The 18,436-nt window shown below is 41.2% G+C and overlaps 2 protein-coding genes across 3 annotated transcripts in view; one reads left to right on the top strand and one right to left on the bottom strand.

Annotated features, from left to right (window-relative positions):
• The window catches only part of SCRN1 (secernin 1), a 51,887-nt gene extending 50,637 nt beyond the window's left edge, over nucleotides 1–1,250 (top strand). Inside the window, exon 9 of the mRNA XM_082259482.1 lies at nucleotides 769–1,250. The gene's annotated coding sequence lies outside the window, so the exon portion shown is untranslated. The remainder of the gene's footprint in view (nucleotides 1–768) is intronic.
• Nucleotides 1,251–7,830: 6,580 nt separating this feature from the next.
• WIPF3 (WAS/WASL interacting protein family member 3) overlaps nucleotides 7,831–18,436 on the bottom strand; it is a 118,486-nt gene continuing 107,880 nt past the window's right edge. For both annotated transcript variants that reach the window (XM_082259585.1, XM_082259586.1), the window contains exons 7-8: nucleotides 13,773–13,874; nucleotides 7,831–8,214 (exon numbers count right to left, since the gene is read on the bottom strand). In XM_082259585.1, the coding sequence (XP_082115711.1) occupies nucleotides 8,174–8,214; nucleotides 13,773–13,874 (143 nt within the window). In that variant the 3' untranslated portion in view covers nucleotides 7,831–8,173. The remainder of the gene's footprint in view (nucleotides 8,215–13,772; nucleotides 13,875–18,436) is intronic.

Here is an 18,436-nt window from a genome sequence, read left to right as displayed (position 1 = left end):
GTTGATTTTTATTTCTGCCCTGTAAATGTTGAAATTTCATTGGTCAAGTACAGGGCTGTTATGGAATGCAAAAATAAAAATTACGCTGTGCTCTATATAGCTACCAACAGTCCTGATTTTATTAAAACAAGTCCTTATGTTGGTAAATTAGTAAACTTTGAGAACTAATGAAAGTGCCATATATAATCTATATATTAAAAAAATAGAATCTGAACCATGAGGTTAAGAGTGCTGGGCTGGAATGGAGCATTTGTCTTTTAGACACACGCCCCCTTCTATGACACTGCAGTGAGAGGAGAGCCTCTACTGAAGCATTTTTATTGGACAGCTTGGATCAGTGATGCTCTACCATTGGTCCAAGGCTCCAAGCTGTCCATTGAGCTCAGTCCCCTCTGCAGCAGACAGAGGATGAGTTCACAGTGCCTCTGGCTTCTTGTCAAACATCTTATGACAGACTGTGCAAGGAGCCTCGGATCTCTGGAACCATAGGTGCTAGGAGCCTCACATTTTGACCAGTGGTGGGGTAGGACTTCAGGTACCCTAGGTTGCCAAGCTACAACCTTTGAAGCTCGATCTTCTTTTTTTTTTTTTTATGTTCATGGCAGGTTAGGCTCTGCCTCCCCTGACTGCACATCCCTGGGATTTATAATCTGTACTGGAAATTGAACCTATATCTTTATGGTATACCGTATATTGTATTAAAGTGATACATCCATATTTTCTTGTTTTACCAAGGTGAACTTATATTCTATTATTTGTTTCTATTAGATATCACGGACAGAATTCCACTTCAAGGCAGACAGAAGAGCACATGACATGTTAAGGCTTCTCTATGTGGCCATGTGGATGACTCTGCTGTCCCCTGTGTAGCTATGTGTCACTGTGGTATTATGTGTTTGTACAGGGAACAGAATCAGCCTCCAATGCTCAGTGCATGTAGATTAACAGAGCTCACTATGTGTCTAACCAACAATGGATCATCTATAAAGGTCGAACATGACATAGTAATTTCATTGAAGGCTAGTCAGAACCATGTAGAGGTGAGAGAATCAATAGAGGTAAAGAATTTCAGTAGAAACTTGCAGAATGTTGAAATCAATTAGTGGAGTTATTAGAATATAAACCAGTGATTTGCAAATATTTTAGCTCATACATTTGACGATAGGAATAGAATTATAAGAACATGAATTCAGATTAGAGATCTGTGAACCATTATGTTTGCAACTGAAGGCATTTTACATTAGGATGTTTTCTAAAAATTGTAAATGCCATGTTTACAATAAACACATTCCATTCAACCAAAGGCTGCAGTTCCTTCCGTTGTCTCTTGGGTAATTCTAATTTCTATGTATACTAGGAAATCATACCGCTCCTCCTTGGTCAGCAGTCTGGGGTAAATTGGCAAATGTAACTCCTGGGCTTTCTGACTTTGCATGCCAAAAAAAAAATATGCTGCAGTCAGGTCATCATTACATAATTCACAGCCTGCTAATGTATATATAATGTATGTAATTGTAATGTATTTCGTTTTAAAACTAGTAAGCTGCAAAGCAGATAATAGGTCTCAAATGCCAAAACCTGGGGCTCTCTATTGTGGAATAAAAGTTTGGTTATTGATCATTCCCATTATTGTAGAGGACCAGTAATGTCACACTAAACAATAAAAAAGTCAAACAGTCAACTGAAGAGAGTTATTTACCGTAGAGAGTAAATAAGGCATATATTATTTGTAGATCTTATTTAACAACAGTCATTTAAATAGCTCAAACACTTTACAAAAAGCACAGATAAGGCACAGGATAACTGGATATATTCATTGCAAATGCATCATTCAACAAAATTCATTCAAATGTTGTCCTTCGACCAATGCTTTCATGCTATTTGTATTAAGTACATCTACTGTAGTTATGAACATAGAAGAAATATTTCATGGTTTTGAAATTCACAAAGCAGCATTTTTACTATTCTATATTGACCATGGATATAGAAAAAAATTCACAAAGACTGAAAATATCTGCTAAGAGAACTGCTGCCTACAATATAAAGAAAATGGTATAATTATTAAAGCAGAATTCCAGTCAAAATAATAATGAAAAAAATGAATAGTCCATTTAAAAATAAAATGCAATAAAAAGCAACTTTTTGGGGGCAATACTCACCTTCTATTCGGAACCTCCTTCCACGGTACTACCTTTTCACTAGATGCCCTCAGTTTGCCAAGTTGAATGACAGCCAGCATCGTTCAAGGCATAGGCCACCTTCTGCAAAAGATTACTAAATGCACCCACGTTGATTTAAAAAAAAAAGTGCTTTTATTTAGATTTTGCATTTGAGCCTGCAAAGCATTGCCACTGTAATCAAAGGAATGCGGGTTGCAATGCACAGACTTCTCCACCAGCTGCAGGTCCATATATCAGTATGGACCTTAAGTTTTGGGGCTCAAGAAAATATCAATGGATCACAAATGCAATGACATCACTGCAAGGTGGAAGATGGGACTTGTAGTCTCTCCATTCACAGATCTCTGTGAATGATGCCAAATCCCAAAAAATGACACGAGCCCGTGGGGAGGAGAACCCTCTGATTCAGTAAGAAAAAAAGGGGAGCTGCAAACTGTGACCATGTTTCATGTTACACAAATATGGGTGTAACATCAATCATAGTAGAAAGGAGAACTTAGCCTTTCAAGTTACTTCCTCAGAGCCCAAGCTGTCATAGACCAGCCCCCAGCCTGTGACTAGACATTTAAAGGAGACAACACACAGAGATAATCTAATCTCCAAGTCACTCTCTGTATTTCTAACTTGCTGTGCATTAACCTTCCTAGCGGTATTCCCGAGTGTGACTCGGGGTTAGATTTTAGAGCCAAAAGCGGTAACCCCGAGCCACACTCGGGGTACCACTAGGAAGATCGCTGGATCCTGGTAGAGGTTTTACTTCCCTTTTCTCCGGGATCCAGCGAAGAATGCGGGCGGTATGCGGTGGCGGAGCTTCCTCCCGATCGTCTGCTAGCCCCGCCTTCCGTCTCTGGCGACGTGACGTTCGCAGGGGGGTGGAACTGGCGGCAAATTCAAATGTAAAACACACCAAAAACACTGATACAATTCAAAATAAAATAAAAAATCACATTGCATTGCCCCCCAGTGCCCTTTCCTGCAGTTTTACTGTACTTTTTATGTATGTATGTGTATATATATATATATATATATATATATACACACACATATATATATATACACACGTGTGTGTGTATATGTGTATATATATATATGTGTAATTCTTGTGAATGAGCAGCCCAAACCAACTGTGTGTGTGTGTGTGTGTGTGTATGTATATATATATATATATATATATATATATATATATATATATATATATATATATATATATATATATATATATATATGTATATATATACAGTGGGTACGGAAAGTATTCAGACCCCCTTAAATTTTTCACTCTTTGTTATATTGCAGCCATTTGCTAAAATCATTTAAGTTCATTCTTCTTCCTCATGAATGTACACATAGCACCCCATACTGACAGAAAAACACAGAATTGTTGACATTGTTGCAGATTTATTAAAAAAGAAAAACTGAAATATCACATGGTCCTAAGTATTCAGCCCCTTTGCTCAGTATTTAGTAGAAGCCCCCTTTTGATCTAATACAGCCAGGAGTCTTTTTGGGAAAGATGCAACAAGTCTTTCACACCTGGATTTGGGGATCCTCTGCCATTCCTCCTTGCAGATCCTCTCCAGTTCTGTCAGGTTGGATGGTAAACGTTGGTGGACAGCCATTTTAAGGTCTCTCCAGAGATGCTCAATTGGGTTTAAGTCAGGGCTCTGGCTGGGCCATTCAAGAACAGTCACGGAGTTGTTGTGAAGCCACTCCTTCATTATTTTAGCTGTGTGCTTAGGGTCATTGTCTTGTTGGAAGGTAAACCTTCGGCCCAGTCTGAGGTCCAGAGCACTCTGGAGAAGGTTTTTGTCCAGGATATCCCTGTACTTGGCCGCATTCATCTTTCCCTTGATTGCAACCAGTCGTCCTGTCCCTGCAGCTGAAAAACACCCCCACAGCATGATGCTGCCACCACCATGCTTCACTGTTGGGACTGTATTGGACAGGTGATGAGCAGTGCCTGTTTTTCTCCACACATACCGCTTAGAATTAAGGCCAAAAAGTTCTATTTTGGTCTCATCAGACCAGAGAATCTTATTTCTCACCATCTTGGAGTCCTTCAGGTGTTTTTTAGCAAACTCCATGCGGGCTTTCATGTGTCTTACACTGAGGAGAGGCTTCCGTCGGGCCGCTCTGCCATAAAGCCCCGACTGGTGGAGGGCTGCAGTGATGGTTGACTTTCTACAACTTTCTCCCATCTCCTGACTGCATCTCTGGAGCTCAGCCACAGTGATCTTTGGGTTCTTCTTTACCTCTCTCACCAAGGCTCTTCTCCCCCGATAGCTCAGTTTGGCCGGACGGCCAGCTCTAGGAAGGGTTCTGGTCATCCCAAACGTCTTCCATTTGAGGATTATGGAGGCCACTGTGCTCTTAGGAACCTTAAGTGCAGCAGAAATCTTTTTGTAACCTTGGCCAGATCTGTGCCTTGCCACAATTCTGTCTCTGAGCTCTTCAGGCAGTTCCTTTGACCTCATGATTCTCATTTGCTCTGACATGCATTGTGATCTGGAAGGTCTTATATAGACAGGTGTGTGGCTTTCCTAATCAAGTCCAATCAGTATAATCAAACACAGCTGGACTCAAATGAAGGTGTAGAACCATCTCAAGGATGATCAGAAGAAATGGAAAGCACCTGAGTTAAATATATGAGTGTCACAGCAAAGGGTCTGAATACTTAGGACCATGTGATATTTCAGTTTTTCTTTTTTAATAAATCTGCAACAATGTCAACAATTCTGTGTTTTTCTGTCAGTATGGGGTGCTATGTGTACATTCATGAGGAAGAAGAATGAACTTAAATGATTTTAGCAAATGGCTGCAATATAACAAAGAGTGAAAAATTTAAGGGGGTATGAATACTTTCCGTACCCACTGTATATAATGTATACAGTTGGTTTGGGCTGCTCATTCACAAGAATTGCATGCAAAATAATGGTACCGCTTTCAGCACCTAAAATCCAAAAGAATCATACCGCCAGGGAGGTTAAGGAGTAAATGTTGAGAGCCCATTTTTAAATGAGCTGTCTAGTGCTCCTCACTGCATGCAGGTTGGCAAAGTGCCTTGGGGTGCCATTCGTAAATAAATTACATTTTGCAGTCCTTACTGACTTTCCATGAGCTACACTGTCCTAAATATTCAGATTAGTTATACACGGAAACTTACTACTTGGTAGTTTTTTTTTTTTTTTTTATGACGTAAAAATCTGCATGCTAAAGCCTCTTCGGCTGCATTCACATGTCAGTGTATAATCGCGGGCAGAACCGCCGCGGTTCCGCCCGCGATTCGGAGATTTATTGCAAATCGCGGGACGCCTAGCGTTGCCCGTTGATTTGCAATAGCCCCCCAAACGCGAGCGATGTTGCCGCGATTTACGCCCGCCGAATCGCCGCAACATCGCGCAAACAAAATCGCGGGACGCAATACGCTCCAAAAAAAAAGTACAAGAGCTTCTTTGGAGCGTATTGCGTCCCGCGATTTTGTTTGCGCGATGTTGCCGCGATTCGGCGGGCGTAAATCGCGGCAATATCGCTCGGCGTTTGGGGGGCTATTGCAAATCAACGGGCAACGCTAGGCGTCCCGCGATTTGCAATAAATCTCCGAATCGCGGGCGGAACCGCGGCGGTTCTGCCCGCGATTATACACTGACATGTGAATGCAGCCTTCAAAGTCAGTGGTTCTTGGTGGAACAAGACTTTCCTTAAAGGGTAATATGCTAGACAGTTTAGGGTGTATGCTAGTTAATAGACTACACTGTTTAGGGTGGATACCAGTGGGTTCTAGTACTTTTTTTTTCTTTTTTAAAGATATTCATGGATCTCAGAGAGTCAATCTTTAATCCATGACCATGTCATTTTACAAAATGATCCTATTTGTATTGTTCAACAGTTCACAACAAGGTGATTAGGACACCACTGCCAGTGCAAAACCAAACTAAATCTTTCAAGGACAGACTATCTGATGTTTGACTAAAAAGGGTCAACGCTGACTGAACTATTTTGTGTCTACACAAATTTGGAGCTTTGACTTGAAAGTAGATTTATTAAATGCAGACAATTCCTCCCTAGTTAGGGACCTCTATATGCACATAGATGTTTTACAAAGAATTTAAGGTGTGTGTGGGCATCTTCTGGTTTGTGTTATATACATTTAATGGCTTGACAAGTTTGCTTGAACATGTTGGGTTGAGCATGGCTTTCTTTTAAAGAGGTCCATGTAGGACAAAGTGACAGCATCTCTTGCTCCTCCGCAGCCAGTGTGAAGATCGACTGTGTCTATAACATGGGAAAGAGGTGATGTCATGTGATAGAGCCTGGGCCTAGCAACTAATAGCTGGGCCTGAGCACTGTCACAGGGAAGTATGTCATGCTCTGGCATACCTGGAAGTACCGGGTATTTTCTCTGGCTGCAGAGGAGAAGCAAGGGAGCACTGGTAAGGTAAGTATAAGGGGTCGGGTGATGCCCTTTCCAGACATTATCACATTGTCTTTTTAAAGCGGGGGTGTCCAAAATTTTGACCTTCCTAGGCCACATTGCAAGAAGAGAAATTGCATTGGGCTGCTCATAAAGTACACTAACAATAAGGATGGCTGATGAGCAGTTCCTCCTGCGGCCATTAATGATCACAGCAGGTAATCGCTGGCTATGTAGAGAGCTGCGAAATAGGTGCGGCTGCCGGCAAACTTTCACTATAGTGAACAGACCCGGCGACTGCACCTATTCGCAGCTCTCTACAAATCCAGCAATTACCTGTGGTGATCGCTACTGGATGCAGACAAAGTGGACGAATTGTCATCATAGTGAACAGGGCCAGCAACCACACCTACCCGCTGAGAGCCGCAGGAGGAACTGCTGCTACAATTCACTCTGGCACTAATTACCGGTGTAAATGTAGCCAATGTATGTGCTGTGTGGGAGTTGTGAGATGGTGGCTTTGGGGGGGGGGGATGCAATTGCAATCTGGGAGGGCACAGCCCACCCCAGCACCCCACTATATCCATCCATGCAGCATTTACTTACTAGGTGCACCTGCTATCGGTGCTATTGCAAACATGGCAGCCCTGGCATCCCTCCAGGCATGCATTTGCTTGGCTTGTCAATGTAGGCTGCAGCAAATGTATGTTTGCATGGCATCCCCGGCTTCCCTACAGACGTGCATTATCTGTGTCGGCCGCAGTGACTTTTGTGCTTGTGCGGCATCCCTCCAGATGGGCCCCGGCTGTATGCATCCCTCCAGAGGGGCTGCGGGTTGGAAACCCCTGCTTTAAATAATTGTGTGCATCACTCCCTATGATAACTGGCCAAATGTCAGAAAACCTCTGTGACTGTTTAGTCATTTCAGATTTTTTTTCCTCCACTGAAAAGAAAGTGAGCCAGCAAGTCCCACAGAAGTATTAATAAAATAAACATGGGCAGGTTGTTGTCAGTGATATTGACAATATGATTCTACAACCTTCTTTAGTTTCACCAACAACTAGTACAAAGGCCTACAAAGGATATCATCTGTATATGAGGCAGGCCCTCATACTACAATTGTTGGTAAATCTGAAGGAGATTAAAAAAAATCAGATTGTAAAATGTGTGGCCAGATTATCACTTTATTTAGTTAAATATTAGTGATTATGATCAGTGGCTCTTTGCTCATTAACTGTAACAAATGTACAGTTCTATAGGCAGCACCACATTGCATTGATGTGTCCCTTACAGTGTCAATTCAATTAGCTCTTCATTTCCCGTTATTGGTACATACAAATTTACTCCAGCATTTACACAAGCTCTGCTAAAATTCTAATTACAGTCCTTTTCTACATAGCTAATGTAAATGTATTCATATCTCATGTACATTTGTAGTATCTTTTTTAGACATCAATTCATAATTACACACTGATTACAAATACACAATTCGGTGTATCTTAGACAAGTCCCTGACGCTGAAGACTCTCCGTTCTCCAGACATTTTCCCTTTTGTTCTTCAGTCATTGAAGCAAGGATGGCCTCATCTAATTTGAGGTCTCTGGGGTGGTGGGACGGAGGGCCCTGGCAACATGAAAGAAACAAGATGATAGATGATACAATATTATGGAAGAAACAAGATTACAACTTTGCATTCCTTTGGATGTAGTCCATCACTTGGGGTAAACTTGTCAAGAAGACATGAAGGATGCTATTACTGAACTCTTCTTCTTGTGCTGATTGTCTTTATTAAATATCTTTATCAGCGAGTATTTTCTCTCCTAAAGCTCACTTTAATGTGGTTTAATAAAAAAAAAATACGTATTATTTTACAGGTTTACAGTGTGTACTAGCTTCAATCCAAAGCACCATAGCAGAAGAAGAAGAGTGCAGATAGCAACTGCATGAGTCACTTCTGATAGTCTATGCTAGGGGTATTGAATTAAAATTCACAGTGGTCCGATCAGTAAAATCTTCTTCCAACCGAGGTCCGAAATTGCATGTTTGTGTGATGGCTCAGATCCTTCACATCACAGCCTCCTTCCTCTTAAACCTCCCCCCCCCCCCCCCCGCATATCACAATTCCCCTTTCACATCAGCAATGTCCTCTGTCTGCCCATTCACATTAACATCAAATAGCAGTGCCACTCTTTCCTGGAGTGGCCCTGCAGCTTACACATGCGTTTGCAAATGTGTGCTAACCAAATCCCTGTTTTGACGCAAACTGTTAGACACGTTCATTTGGTTGGTAGGCAAACTGGTTAGCAAATTGAACTGGGAGATTTTGATCTGTATTTGTCTCATGTGCGTTGCCCTTCCATGTGTTCTTTGCTATGAAGGCCAGTTATAGGTGTGGGCAGAGGCCATTTTCTTTGTTGTTCATGTATACTGGTGAGTGGACACACTGGATGCCTTTGCTGTTGTTCTATTGGCTGGGCGTCCATTGTGCCCCCATGTACCTTTAGGAGGGTTGGGCTACCTCCAGGCTCACCTGCCCCCTATCTATCCATTAGCTTTCATGTGCTGCCACTGTGGAAACTCTTATAAATTTACAAGAGTTAGGACTGCAGGTGATACAGGGTGCCGTGGAGTGGCCCTGCAGCTTACACATGCGTTTGCAAATGTGTGCTAACTAAACCCATGTTTTGACGCAAAGTGTTAGACAGGTTCATTTGGTTGGTAAGCAAACTGGTTAGCAAATTGAACTGGGAAATTTTTATCTGTATTTGTTCTCCCCCCCCCTTCTCATTAACCCCCCACAGTGATGTCCTCTGCCCCCCTCCCTTCACATTTACCCCCAACAGCAGAGTCCTCTGCCCCCACTCACATCTTAGCCCCCCTTCATATGACTACCCCCACAGTGGTGTTCTCCCTCACATTTCAGCCCCCCACAGCAGTACCCACCCCCCCCCATCGCAGCATTCTCCTCTGCCCATTTACTCTTCTAATTACACAGAGGAGAGTGGGGAGCTGTGAGCAGGAGCCAACTCTTCCCTCAGGCTTGGGCTGCTCTCATTCTCGGCAGAGTCGAGAGCAACGGGCCATACAGTCCTAAATGGTTTTCAAGGTAACCAGCAGGTGATTGGTTGCTAGGTCCTGGGTCTTAGCAACCAATCATCTGCTGGTTAACTTGAAACGTTAACTACTGCAGCTCCCTCCCTCGCCCACCATTCAGAACTGTATAGCCTGGTGCTCTTCACTCTGCTGAGAATGGCAGCGGCTGAAGCTTGGGGGGGGGGGGCGGTTTCTAAACAGCGGGACTGCGGCGGTACAGGTAGGACAGCAAATCGGACCGCGGCCCACCATTGAGCAATGCTCAGTCTATGCCAACACTACAGAATATGGGGGGATGCCCCCCCAAGCACAAGGAAGATGATTGACAGCCTCAGCTGTGTATGTTTCCTACAAGACTGTGTAGAGTGGGGCGTGTCCCCCAGGACTCAGATTACATTCAGCTCCCTGCTTTATGCTGTGCAGTGTGGTATCCCAGCCCATTGCTTTTAGAGCTGAGAAAATGCTGTTTAAAATGTGTGCTTTAGAAGGCTGTAGAGAAAAGAGGACTGCAGATAAACAGGTACAAGTTATGTAAGAGGATTTGTTTCATCTCTGTCACCAGAGGCCAGTTACTTCAGTGGGTATATGTAAGGGTACAAGCACTTCAAATGCAGAAACCTTCAGCAAGAAATCACAATCCATATTGTGCTGGTTTGATTGATCAGATCAGAAGTCACTCTGCTGAGTTACTGCTACAGCACACTTTCAGTATAGGAAATACTAAGTGTACATAACTTTATATTAGATTTATACATTATTATACTTTTCTGTTGGCATGTGTAAGAAGCTATAAAAATATTTGCAAAGGACCAGGACAAACCTGGATATGATTGTTGCACAGTGGTTAACACAGTGTGTTCAACCCTTCAGCAAGCATATCTTAGTACTGTATGTGTTTTGTATTCCCTCCTTTTGTTTGTGCAAAGTTTCACCCATGACCCAAAAACTGACTGGCAAGTTATTGGTTCACACTGCCATATTGAGATACTGTAGAAAACAATGTTCAAGTGGGAAAGCAAACAAGAACTGCTGGAACCTAATGCAAGATCTATCAAAGGCAGAGCAACATGTCATTTTATTAATGCCCTATGCTGTAAATATGGAGGGTCCATGCACACTAGGAGTAGAAAAAATGGCAGAAGCTCTGGCAGAAATAAGTTGCATAAAAAACGCTCATAGTGGCTCATATTGCACAAGAGTTTAGGAGAGCATTTGCTTAGTAAGCATTTTTTCCAAAACATTCAGTTTATTTTTCAATGTACACATGTACACTTGAAAACGCCGACTGTTTCTAATTGTCACGTTTGTGAGCGTTAGCCGTTTTTCCTGTCCGAAAGCACCTTTTAAAAGCGTGATTCTGAAGGTTTTTTTTTTCTGCCTCTAAGCACTCGATAATATGCCTGTAAACACCCTAATGTGCATGGATACATAGGCTAACATAAAGCTGCTTCTACAGGCTCAAAAAAAAAGACAACACAGCAGTTTAAGCAGCATGTTCTATGCCAAGTGTGCATGGACCCTAAGGTTTTTTTTGTTTGGATGCATATGGGCACATTTCTTATTACTTTTATAATCATAGATTGCTAAAAATGAAGAAATCTGCATTTAAAGGTAATGCACACAGTCTGCCATTGCTAATTTGCTAGCAATTATTTTATTCCAATAACTTCAATAATTAATAACCTAGAACAAAGTATTCCAGTAAGGAGTTTTGAGTTTATTGGATGCATGCTTGTCCTTTGTCAGTGACTGGGAAAATAATAAAGCTGCAGACAGCTAGGCAACTAATATTTTTAGAAGGTGAAAAAGGGTGAATATATTGCGCTTAAACACTTAAAACACAACCAAAAAAAGTGCTTGTGTGCATAAACATATAAATAAATAAATAAATAAATATATACTAGTGAATAAATATATATGAATAAATAGATAAATAAATATATGTTGTGAAAAAGTCCTTAGTGAAATATATCAACAGTCCTTAAAGTGCCCAGTGCAATACGGATCTCTCAGCAATGACTGAAAATCACTTTAGCTTCAAGTGAGGGACCTCCACCATAGGGACTTTCTCCACCCAGTGCTCAGGGTAAATACTTCTTACCGAAGCTGGTGGACCCCTTAATTACAGGGGGTCTAAAACAGCATATAAGGTCCACAAAATGCCTCCAAGCTATCCTTCAGGTCCCTTAATATGGCTCAGCTCGCACAAGGAACTCCAAGTATTTCCAGGGTGGTATGGTATGGGGAAAAAAGATAAGGAATCTCCGATAGTGTAGTATGTTCTAATATTGGGGTTTATTAATAGAAATGCACTTACTCAAACATCATGTACAGAATGCCTTCATGGGGTAAATGCAGCATGGGTTCGGTGTACGGGACGCTCCTCTGTTCCTACGTATCACCAACCCGGAGTTCCGGAGGAGGAACAGAGGAGCGTCCCGTACACCGAACCCATGCTGCATTTACCCCATGAAGGCATTCTGTACATGATGTTTGAGTAAGTGCATTTCTATTAATAAACCCCAATATTAGAACATACTACACTATCGGAGTTTCCTTATCTTTTTTCCCCATACCATACCACCCTGGAAATACTTGGAGTTCCTTGTGCGAGCTGAGCCATATTAAGGGACCTGAAGGATAGCTTGGAGGCATTTTGTGGACCTTATATGCTGTTTTAGACCCCCTGTAATTAAGGGGTCCACCAGCTTCGGTAAGAAGTATTTACCCTGAGCACTGGGTGGAGAAAGTCCCTATGGTGGAGGTCCCTCACTTGAAGCTAAAGTGATTTCCAGTCATTGCTGAGAGATCCGTATTGCACTGGGCACTTTAAGGACTGTTGATATATTTCACTAAGGACTTTTTCACAACATATATTTATTTATCTATTTATTCATATATATTTATTCACTAGTATATATTTATTTATTTATTTATATGTTTATGCACACAAGCACTTTTTTTGGTTGTGTTTTAGGTGTTTAAGCGCAATATATTCACCCTTTTTCACTATTTATGCGTATACACGTTTTTATTGCAGCTTGCACTATGGAAGCAATTCCTCACATATAATCAACATTTGACTAATAATTTATTATCGAATATCACCATTTGCGCAGTTTCTTTTGGGTTACCAATTTGTTATTTATAATATTTTTAGAAGGCTGTATTTCTCTAAATACATGCAAACAGCTAAATACTTGTCTGAGAATTGCATATTCTCCCTACCAAAAGATTTGCCATTCTGCTTAGCCAGTCCTGAGATGAATGCACTGCCACCACAATGCACAGCCAGGTAAGTGACACATCTATTCCCTGGTTCAGCAATGCATCATCCTATGTGACTTCTCCATCACTTGCCTGCTAATTGGACAAGGAGTCAGCATTATCACTTCTGACCAATAGGCAGAGAGCTAACCTAGGTTGCTTTAACTAACTTCCTAGTTATGCATAGTGGCAGAGGTCTGTGAACTGGAAGTAAGTCTATAAGTAAGGGCTCGTGCACATGGATGCTTTCAGGCTCACACCACCAGAGTTCTGCATATTTCTGTGCCCCAGAGTCATAGGTGTTGGTGTGCAGCCACATGTGTACAAATTAATGATAAGCTGGGGTTGTACGCTGGTACCTGCACACATGAGTGGTTACATGCATAGAGAGATGTGCACCCCTGCATGCAGACAGTTTATGTCCCTGTTTACGTGTAACCACTCGGATGTGTGGATACCAGCATACAACCACAGCCTGTTATTAGCTTATACAGGGCGGCGGCCGTGGCTGTACAGAGACACCTGTGACACCAGGGGGATGGAAATATGCCAAATTCTGGCAGTGCACGCCTAATTGCATCCATGTGCATCAGCCTTATGACACCTTGTATGTTTTCCAGCTATGCATTCAAATGTTTGTCTTGAGCATTAGATTCATTCATTTGTTTATCTGCTGTGACAAAAGAATGTGAAAAGACCATAGGAAGGTTCACTTTTTGTAAAAGAGCTTAGAAACAGAAGATACACGTCTAGTTTCCATGAACAGCGGTATAGTTTCTAGTGCCTCCATGGCATTTTTTACTATTCAAGCAGCAACTCACCTGAGGGGCACTTGCTGGGATAAATCCGTTCACTTGGTTCATATAATTCTGGAGGCGGCAAGTCTTCCACTGGGTGAAAGGGGAATTTGGACTCAAAGTCATCTGGAGAATAGACAAAAAGTCGGGGTTTATTAGGATCTTTACATAGTGTATTGGTTCTGCTTACCTTTCATAAGAACACAACCTATTTCTTATGTTCACATACAATGTTATTTATATGGTGGCAATATAATAGGCAACACTCTGCAGAGTTCCTGTTCGAGAGCTTACAATTAAATGTTCCCTCCACATTCAGACTCAAACTAGAGCCAATTTCAGAGAACGCCAATTAACATATTGGAATGTCTTTGGGAGGAACCTTGCACAAATAGAAATAACATACAAACAATGCATATATAACACCCTTGCAGAACTTGGAACACACAGCTGAAAGGCAAGAGTGAAAGCCTCTTATGCTGGCCATACACCAGCTGAAAAATAGTTCGAAAATCTGTCATTTGGTCCGTTTTTCGTTTTTTTGTCCACTTAACCACTTTAAGACCAGAAGGATTTGCCCCCTTAAAGACCAGGCCACTTTTTTCAACTTGGCACTGCGTGACTCTAACTGACAAATGCACGGTCGTGCAACGCTGTACCCAAACAAAATTTTTTCTTTTTTTCCCACAAATAGAGCTTTCTTTTGGTGGTATTTGATCACCTGTGTAATTTTTTTTTTTTGCGCTATACACAAAAAAAAAGGCGAGCATCCAAGTTCCCAAGGATGGACAAGAATAATGATGTCCTCATAGGGCGATACTGTGGGCAATCTGAGGATTGCTATAAAGTAAGTATAGATAGGCTTCTACATTTAGGTACGTGTTGGCTCGAAGTGGCCCAGTGAAGGAGAAATATGCATGTAGTACCCTGCCATGATAGAGATCAGTCTATACTGCTAATGGTGTGGAAAGAAGGCTCCCTAGTGTCCAGCTGGATTGTGTATCCAAGTTCCAGAAGAAGCATTATTGCAGGCTGTGGAGTGGTGTCAAGCCATCGAGCATATACAAGCTGGCTTATAGTCTTTTATTGTAAGAGAGCGTAGTATAAAGCAGAACCATTGTGCAGCTCTACAGTAGAGGAAGCGAAGCCTGTTTAAATGCAAACTATTTTTATAAAACGGTAACATGTACTAATCAGATTATTTAATTTACAATAATCTCTTACATATATGTTTATGTAAAAAACACTGCAAAAGCATATATTTCCTTTCAATAAGCTACCTTACTGTAAAATATAGACAATGGAAAGCAAACACTTTTTAAAGTTGTGTAACGTGGAACACTCCAGGGAAAGAAGAACTATATTAAGAAAACAAATTCCACCTGGAATATAAAGGGAACAAATTCCTTCTGGAATAACACAGTGTAAGTGAAAAATGTGTTTTGATTGCTGGGTCACGTAAATTCTGGTATTTCGAATCTGTAATTTTGCCTCTGTAGAAGATCTCATACTTACATCATAATGGGAGGTTATACAGTGCCTAAAATGAATCTGTAAAACTGAATTGGTGCTTTGTATTTGTTTTATTGTGTGATCCCAGGACCATGCTTACCACAAACATAGGTTTTGCAGACAGTTTGGTGATGCAAGTGAATAGAATCGCTTATCTGCGATCTACTGCTATAATCACTGTCTGTGTATGACCAGAACGTCCACTGCATTGGAAACATTTTGATCATGGTAATTTTTTTTTTTTTTGTTTTCATTAAAAAAAGGAGTAAAATGCAATTACAATAAACACTTTTTAACCATTAGTCTGAAAACCTGAGTCTTGTGAGCTGCTATGCTGTTGTATTCTTGTTTTAAAACCTCTAAGCCGCCCCACCTACAAAACACTCTCATATGTGTTCACTGAAAGTTAATTAAGACAAGGTGTGGCACTATTAGTCCTCTAGGACTAATAGCGCCACACCTTGTCTTAATTAAATACCTATTATCCATTGCCAGTGTCCGTGTCCGGTATGTAGGTTGCACAATCATTACATAATATATCTTGTTATACAGTCTGAGTTATAGGAATATATTGGACAAAAGGAAATCATAGTCTACAGGAAACCCAGCAAGGTCAGACAGTAAAAGAAGAATTGATCCAATGGCCCCATATTTCAGCAAAATGTTTCAGCATACCCCTAGTAGTATAGGTAAGTTGATACAATAGAAGGGCAGCATTAACTCCTTCGTGCCCGCCCTGGTACCCCCTTTAAAAGCTTTTAATGCCCAGGGGGGTGGGAAGGATTGGCGATCACGTGACCACTGTGATTGGCTGTCAAAGTGGTCACATGATCAGAAGCATGTCCCGCGGGCTACTGAAGCCTTCTCGGGACCGGAAGTTGTTTTTGGGAGCTAGGCAGGAAGCGCACTCCCAGCACATAAACATTACCAGCCCAGCGATGTACAATATATGTGTGACATTTAGGCATTACAGCCCAGCTTTTTACAGCCCAGCAGCGTAAAGGGGTTGATCAGTTGCTTCCATTCCAAAAGGGTAGTCAAAAGAGATATTTTCCATGTAATAAAATAATCTTTTTAGCATAGAAATAGAGAATACACATTCATATTTTATTAGCATGGGAGGTAATCAAGAGATCCTCTACCAACCCCAACAGGCAAACTTTAGGATACTGGATATTCAGGAGTCCTACTACTAACTTAAGGAAGTTGCAGATTTGGAACCAAAATATTTGTATCCAAGGACACAGCAACATGGTATGGAAGAAGTCCGCTGCCAGACTGAAAAAGGTGAAAACAGTGGCGAGATAGGCTAATCTATAAAATATATACATGCTGGGGAGTAGAATAGGTTTGGTGGTACAACTTAAGTAGTATGAGTTTGTCTTTAGAGTATATTACCGAGGTCATATAAAATTCCTCAATCTCCTACCAATCTTCCTCAGATATTCAAGAGATCCGCTCATCTCACATGGATCTAATTCAGGAATGGGGTACTAATTTAGCTCCAAGGAGCTCCTGGTATTACCTGGAAATTAGCTTGGTCTCATCCGAGGATAGTAAAAGTTTTCCAAAGGGGGCTGTTAGAAATTTAAAATGAGATTGAACTGCATGCCACAGGTAATAAAAGAGAAACTGCTTTGCAGGGTCCCCCAAATTCCATTTGTATGGCACAAAAATCTCAAATTGTATCTTCATGAAATAATTGATGTAGGAACTTTAGTCCCCTTGAGGACCAGAGTCCTGCACTGGGCACTGTGAGGAAATCAGGGAGTGAAAGATTACCCCAAGTCGGGTTGTTAATGGAAGAGGCCCAATCAGTATGATAGATAAAGGAGTTAATACAGCAGAGGGTCCTAAGGTTTTTTATGAGAGAGATGCTCTGGATATTACTTGTAGTTTGCCGGTACGCAGAGTTATGCAGAGATTCGGTATGCAGAGTTATGCAGAGATTCGGTATGCAGAGATTCGAATGAGGATATAACAGCTGCTTCTGCTGCAGTGAAGGCGATTATGTTACAGTTTGAAATTCTATAATAATATTTTAAAGTGAACATGAAGTCAGATCTGTTACCCAAAAAAGTGTCCTGGGTGCTTTAAATCCGAGGAAAATGTAATATGCACATATCAATCCAGCGTCTTGAATCAAGTGTCTGGCCTTGCCCCCTAATCCTGTGAGGTTGCACATCACATTATTCATTTTATGCAGAATACAGTTTCAAGGGATTTATAACACCCAAAAAAGATTATCCTAATCTGTTACAGTTATCATTGTCTGTTACCATTTTAACAATTCCTGATCTCCTCAGATTACACTGAGCCCATAAGTGCTCAACCCTGAGTAATTTCTGGTTCAGAGCTATCAGTGGCACAGTAAAAAGTAGGTTAAGGGCTCTGTGTCCCCTATCTGCATGAACTGCAAGCAGAAAAGCTATCAGGTATAACAGATGTCCCTTCATAAGGAACACCTATCTCTACTTTTTTATACCGTCACATAGGGGGCATGTTAGCTTCCTTGTGACAGTAATAAACTAAATGACAGACCTGTCACTAAACAAAGGACTTGAGGTGCAAGAATCTGGAGGTGTCAGCCATGTGTAGCTAATATGAAATCGGTACTTATTTTACTTTTGAAATTTGTGTAAATCCTAATATGAACATTTTGTGGGAGCACCAATGTCAATATTCAGTATAGGTAGACCCTCAAATACTTGCACAAACCCTGTACCCTGAAATTTTTTGGGTACTCAATTCACTGGCAGCACACCAATGTTCTAATGCAGTGGTCCTCAACTCCGGTCCTCGGGGCCCATTAACCACTTAAGCCCCGGAAGATTTTACCCCCTTCCTGACCAGGGCCTATTTTGCGATTCGGCACTGCGTGAATTTAACGGACAATTGCGCGGTCGTGCGACGCTGTACCCAAACGAAATTGACGTCCTTTTTTTCTCACAAACAGAGCTTTCTTTTGGCGGTATTTGATCACCTGTGCGATTTTTTGATCATGCGCTATAAACAAAAAAAGAGCGTCAATTTTGAAAAACTAACAATATTTTTCACATTTTTTTATATGAAATTCCCCCCCAAAAAATTTAAAAATCAAAATTTTTTAACATTTTTGGCCAATTTGTTTTATGCTACATACGTTTGGTATTGATATGTTTGATATGTTTTTTAAC

Source organism: Pelophylax lessonae (assembly GCF_965119305.1).
Source record: "Pelophylax lessonae genome assembly, chromosome: 5".
NCBI lineage: Eukaryota > Metazoa > Chordata > Amphibia > Anura > Ranidae > Pelophylax > Pelophylax lessonae.
This window is presented reverse-complemented; position numbering and strand designations above follow the sequence as displayed.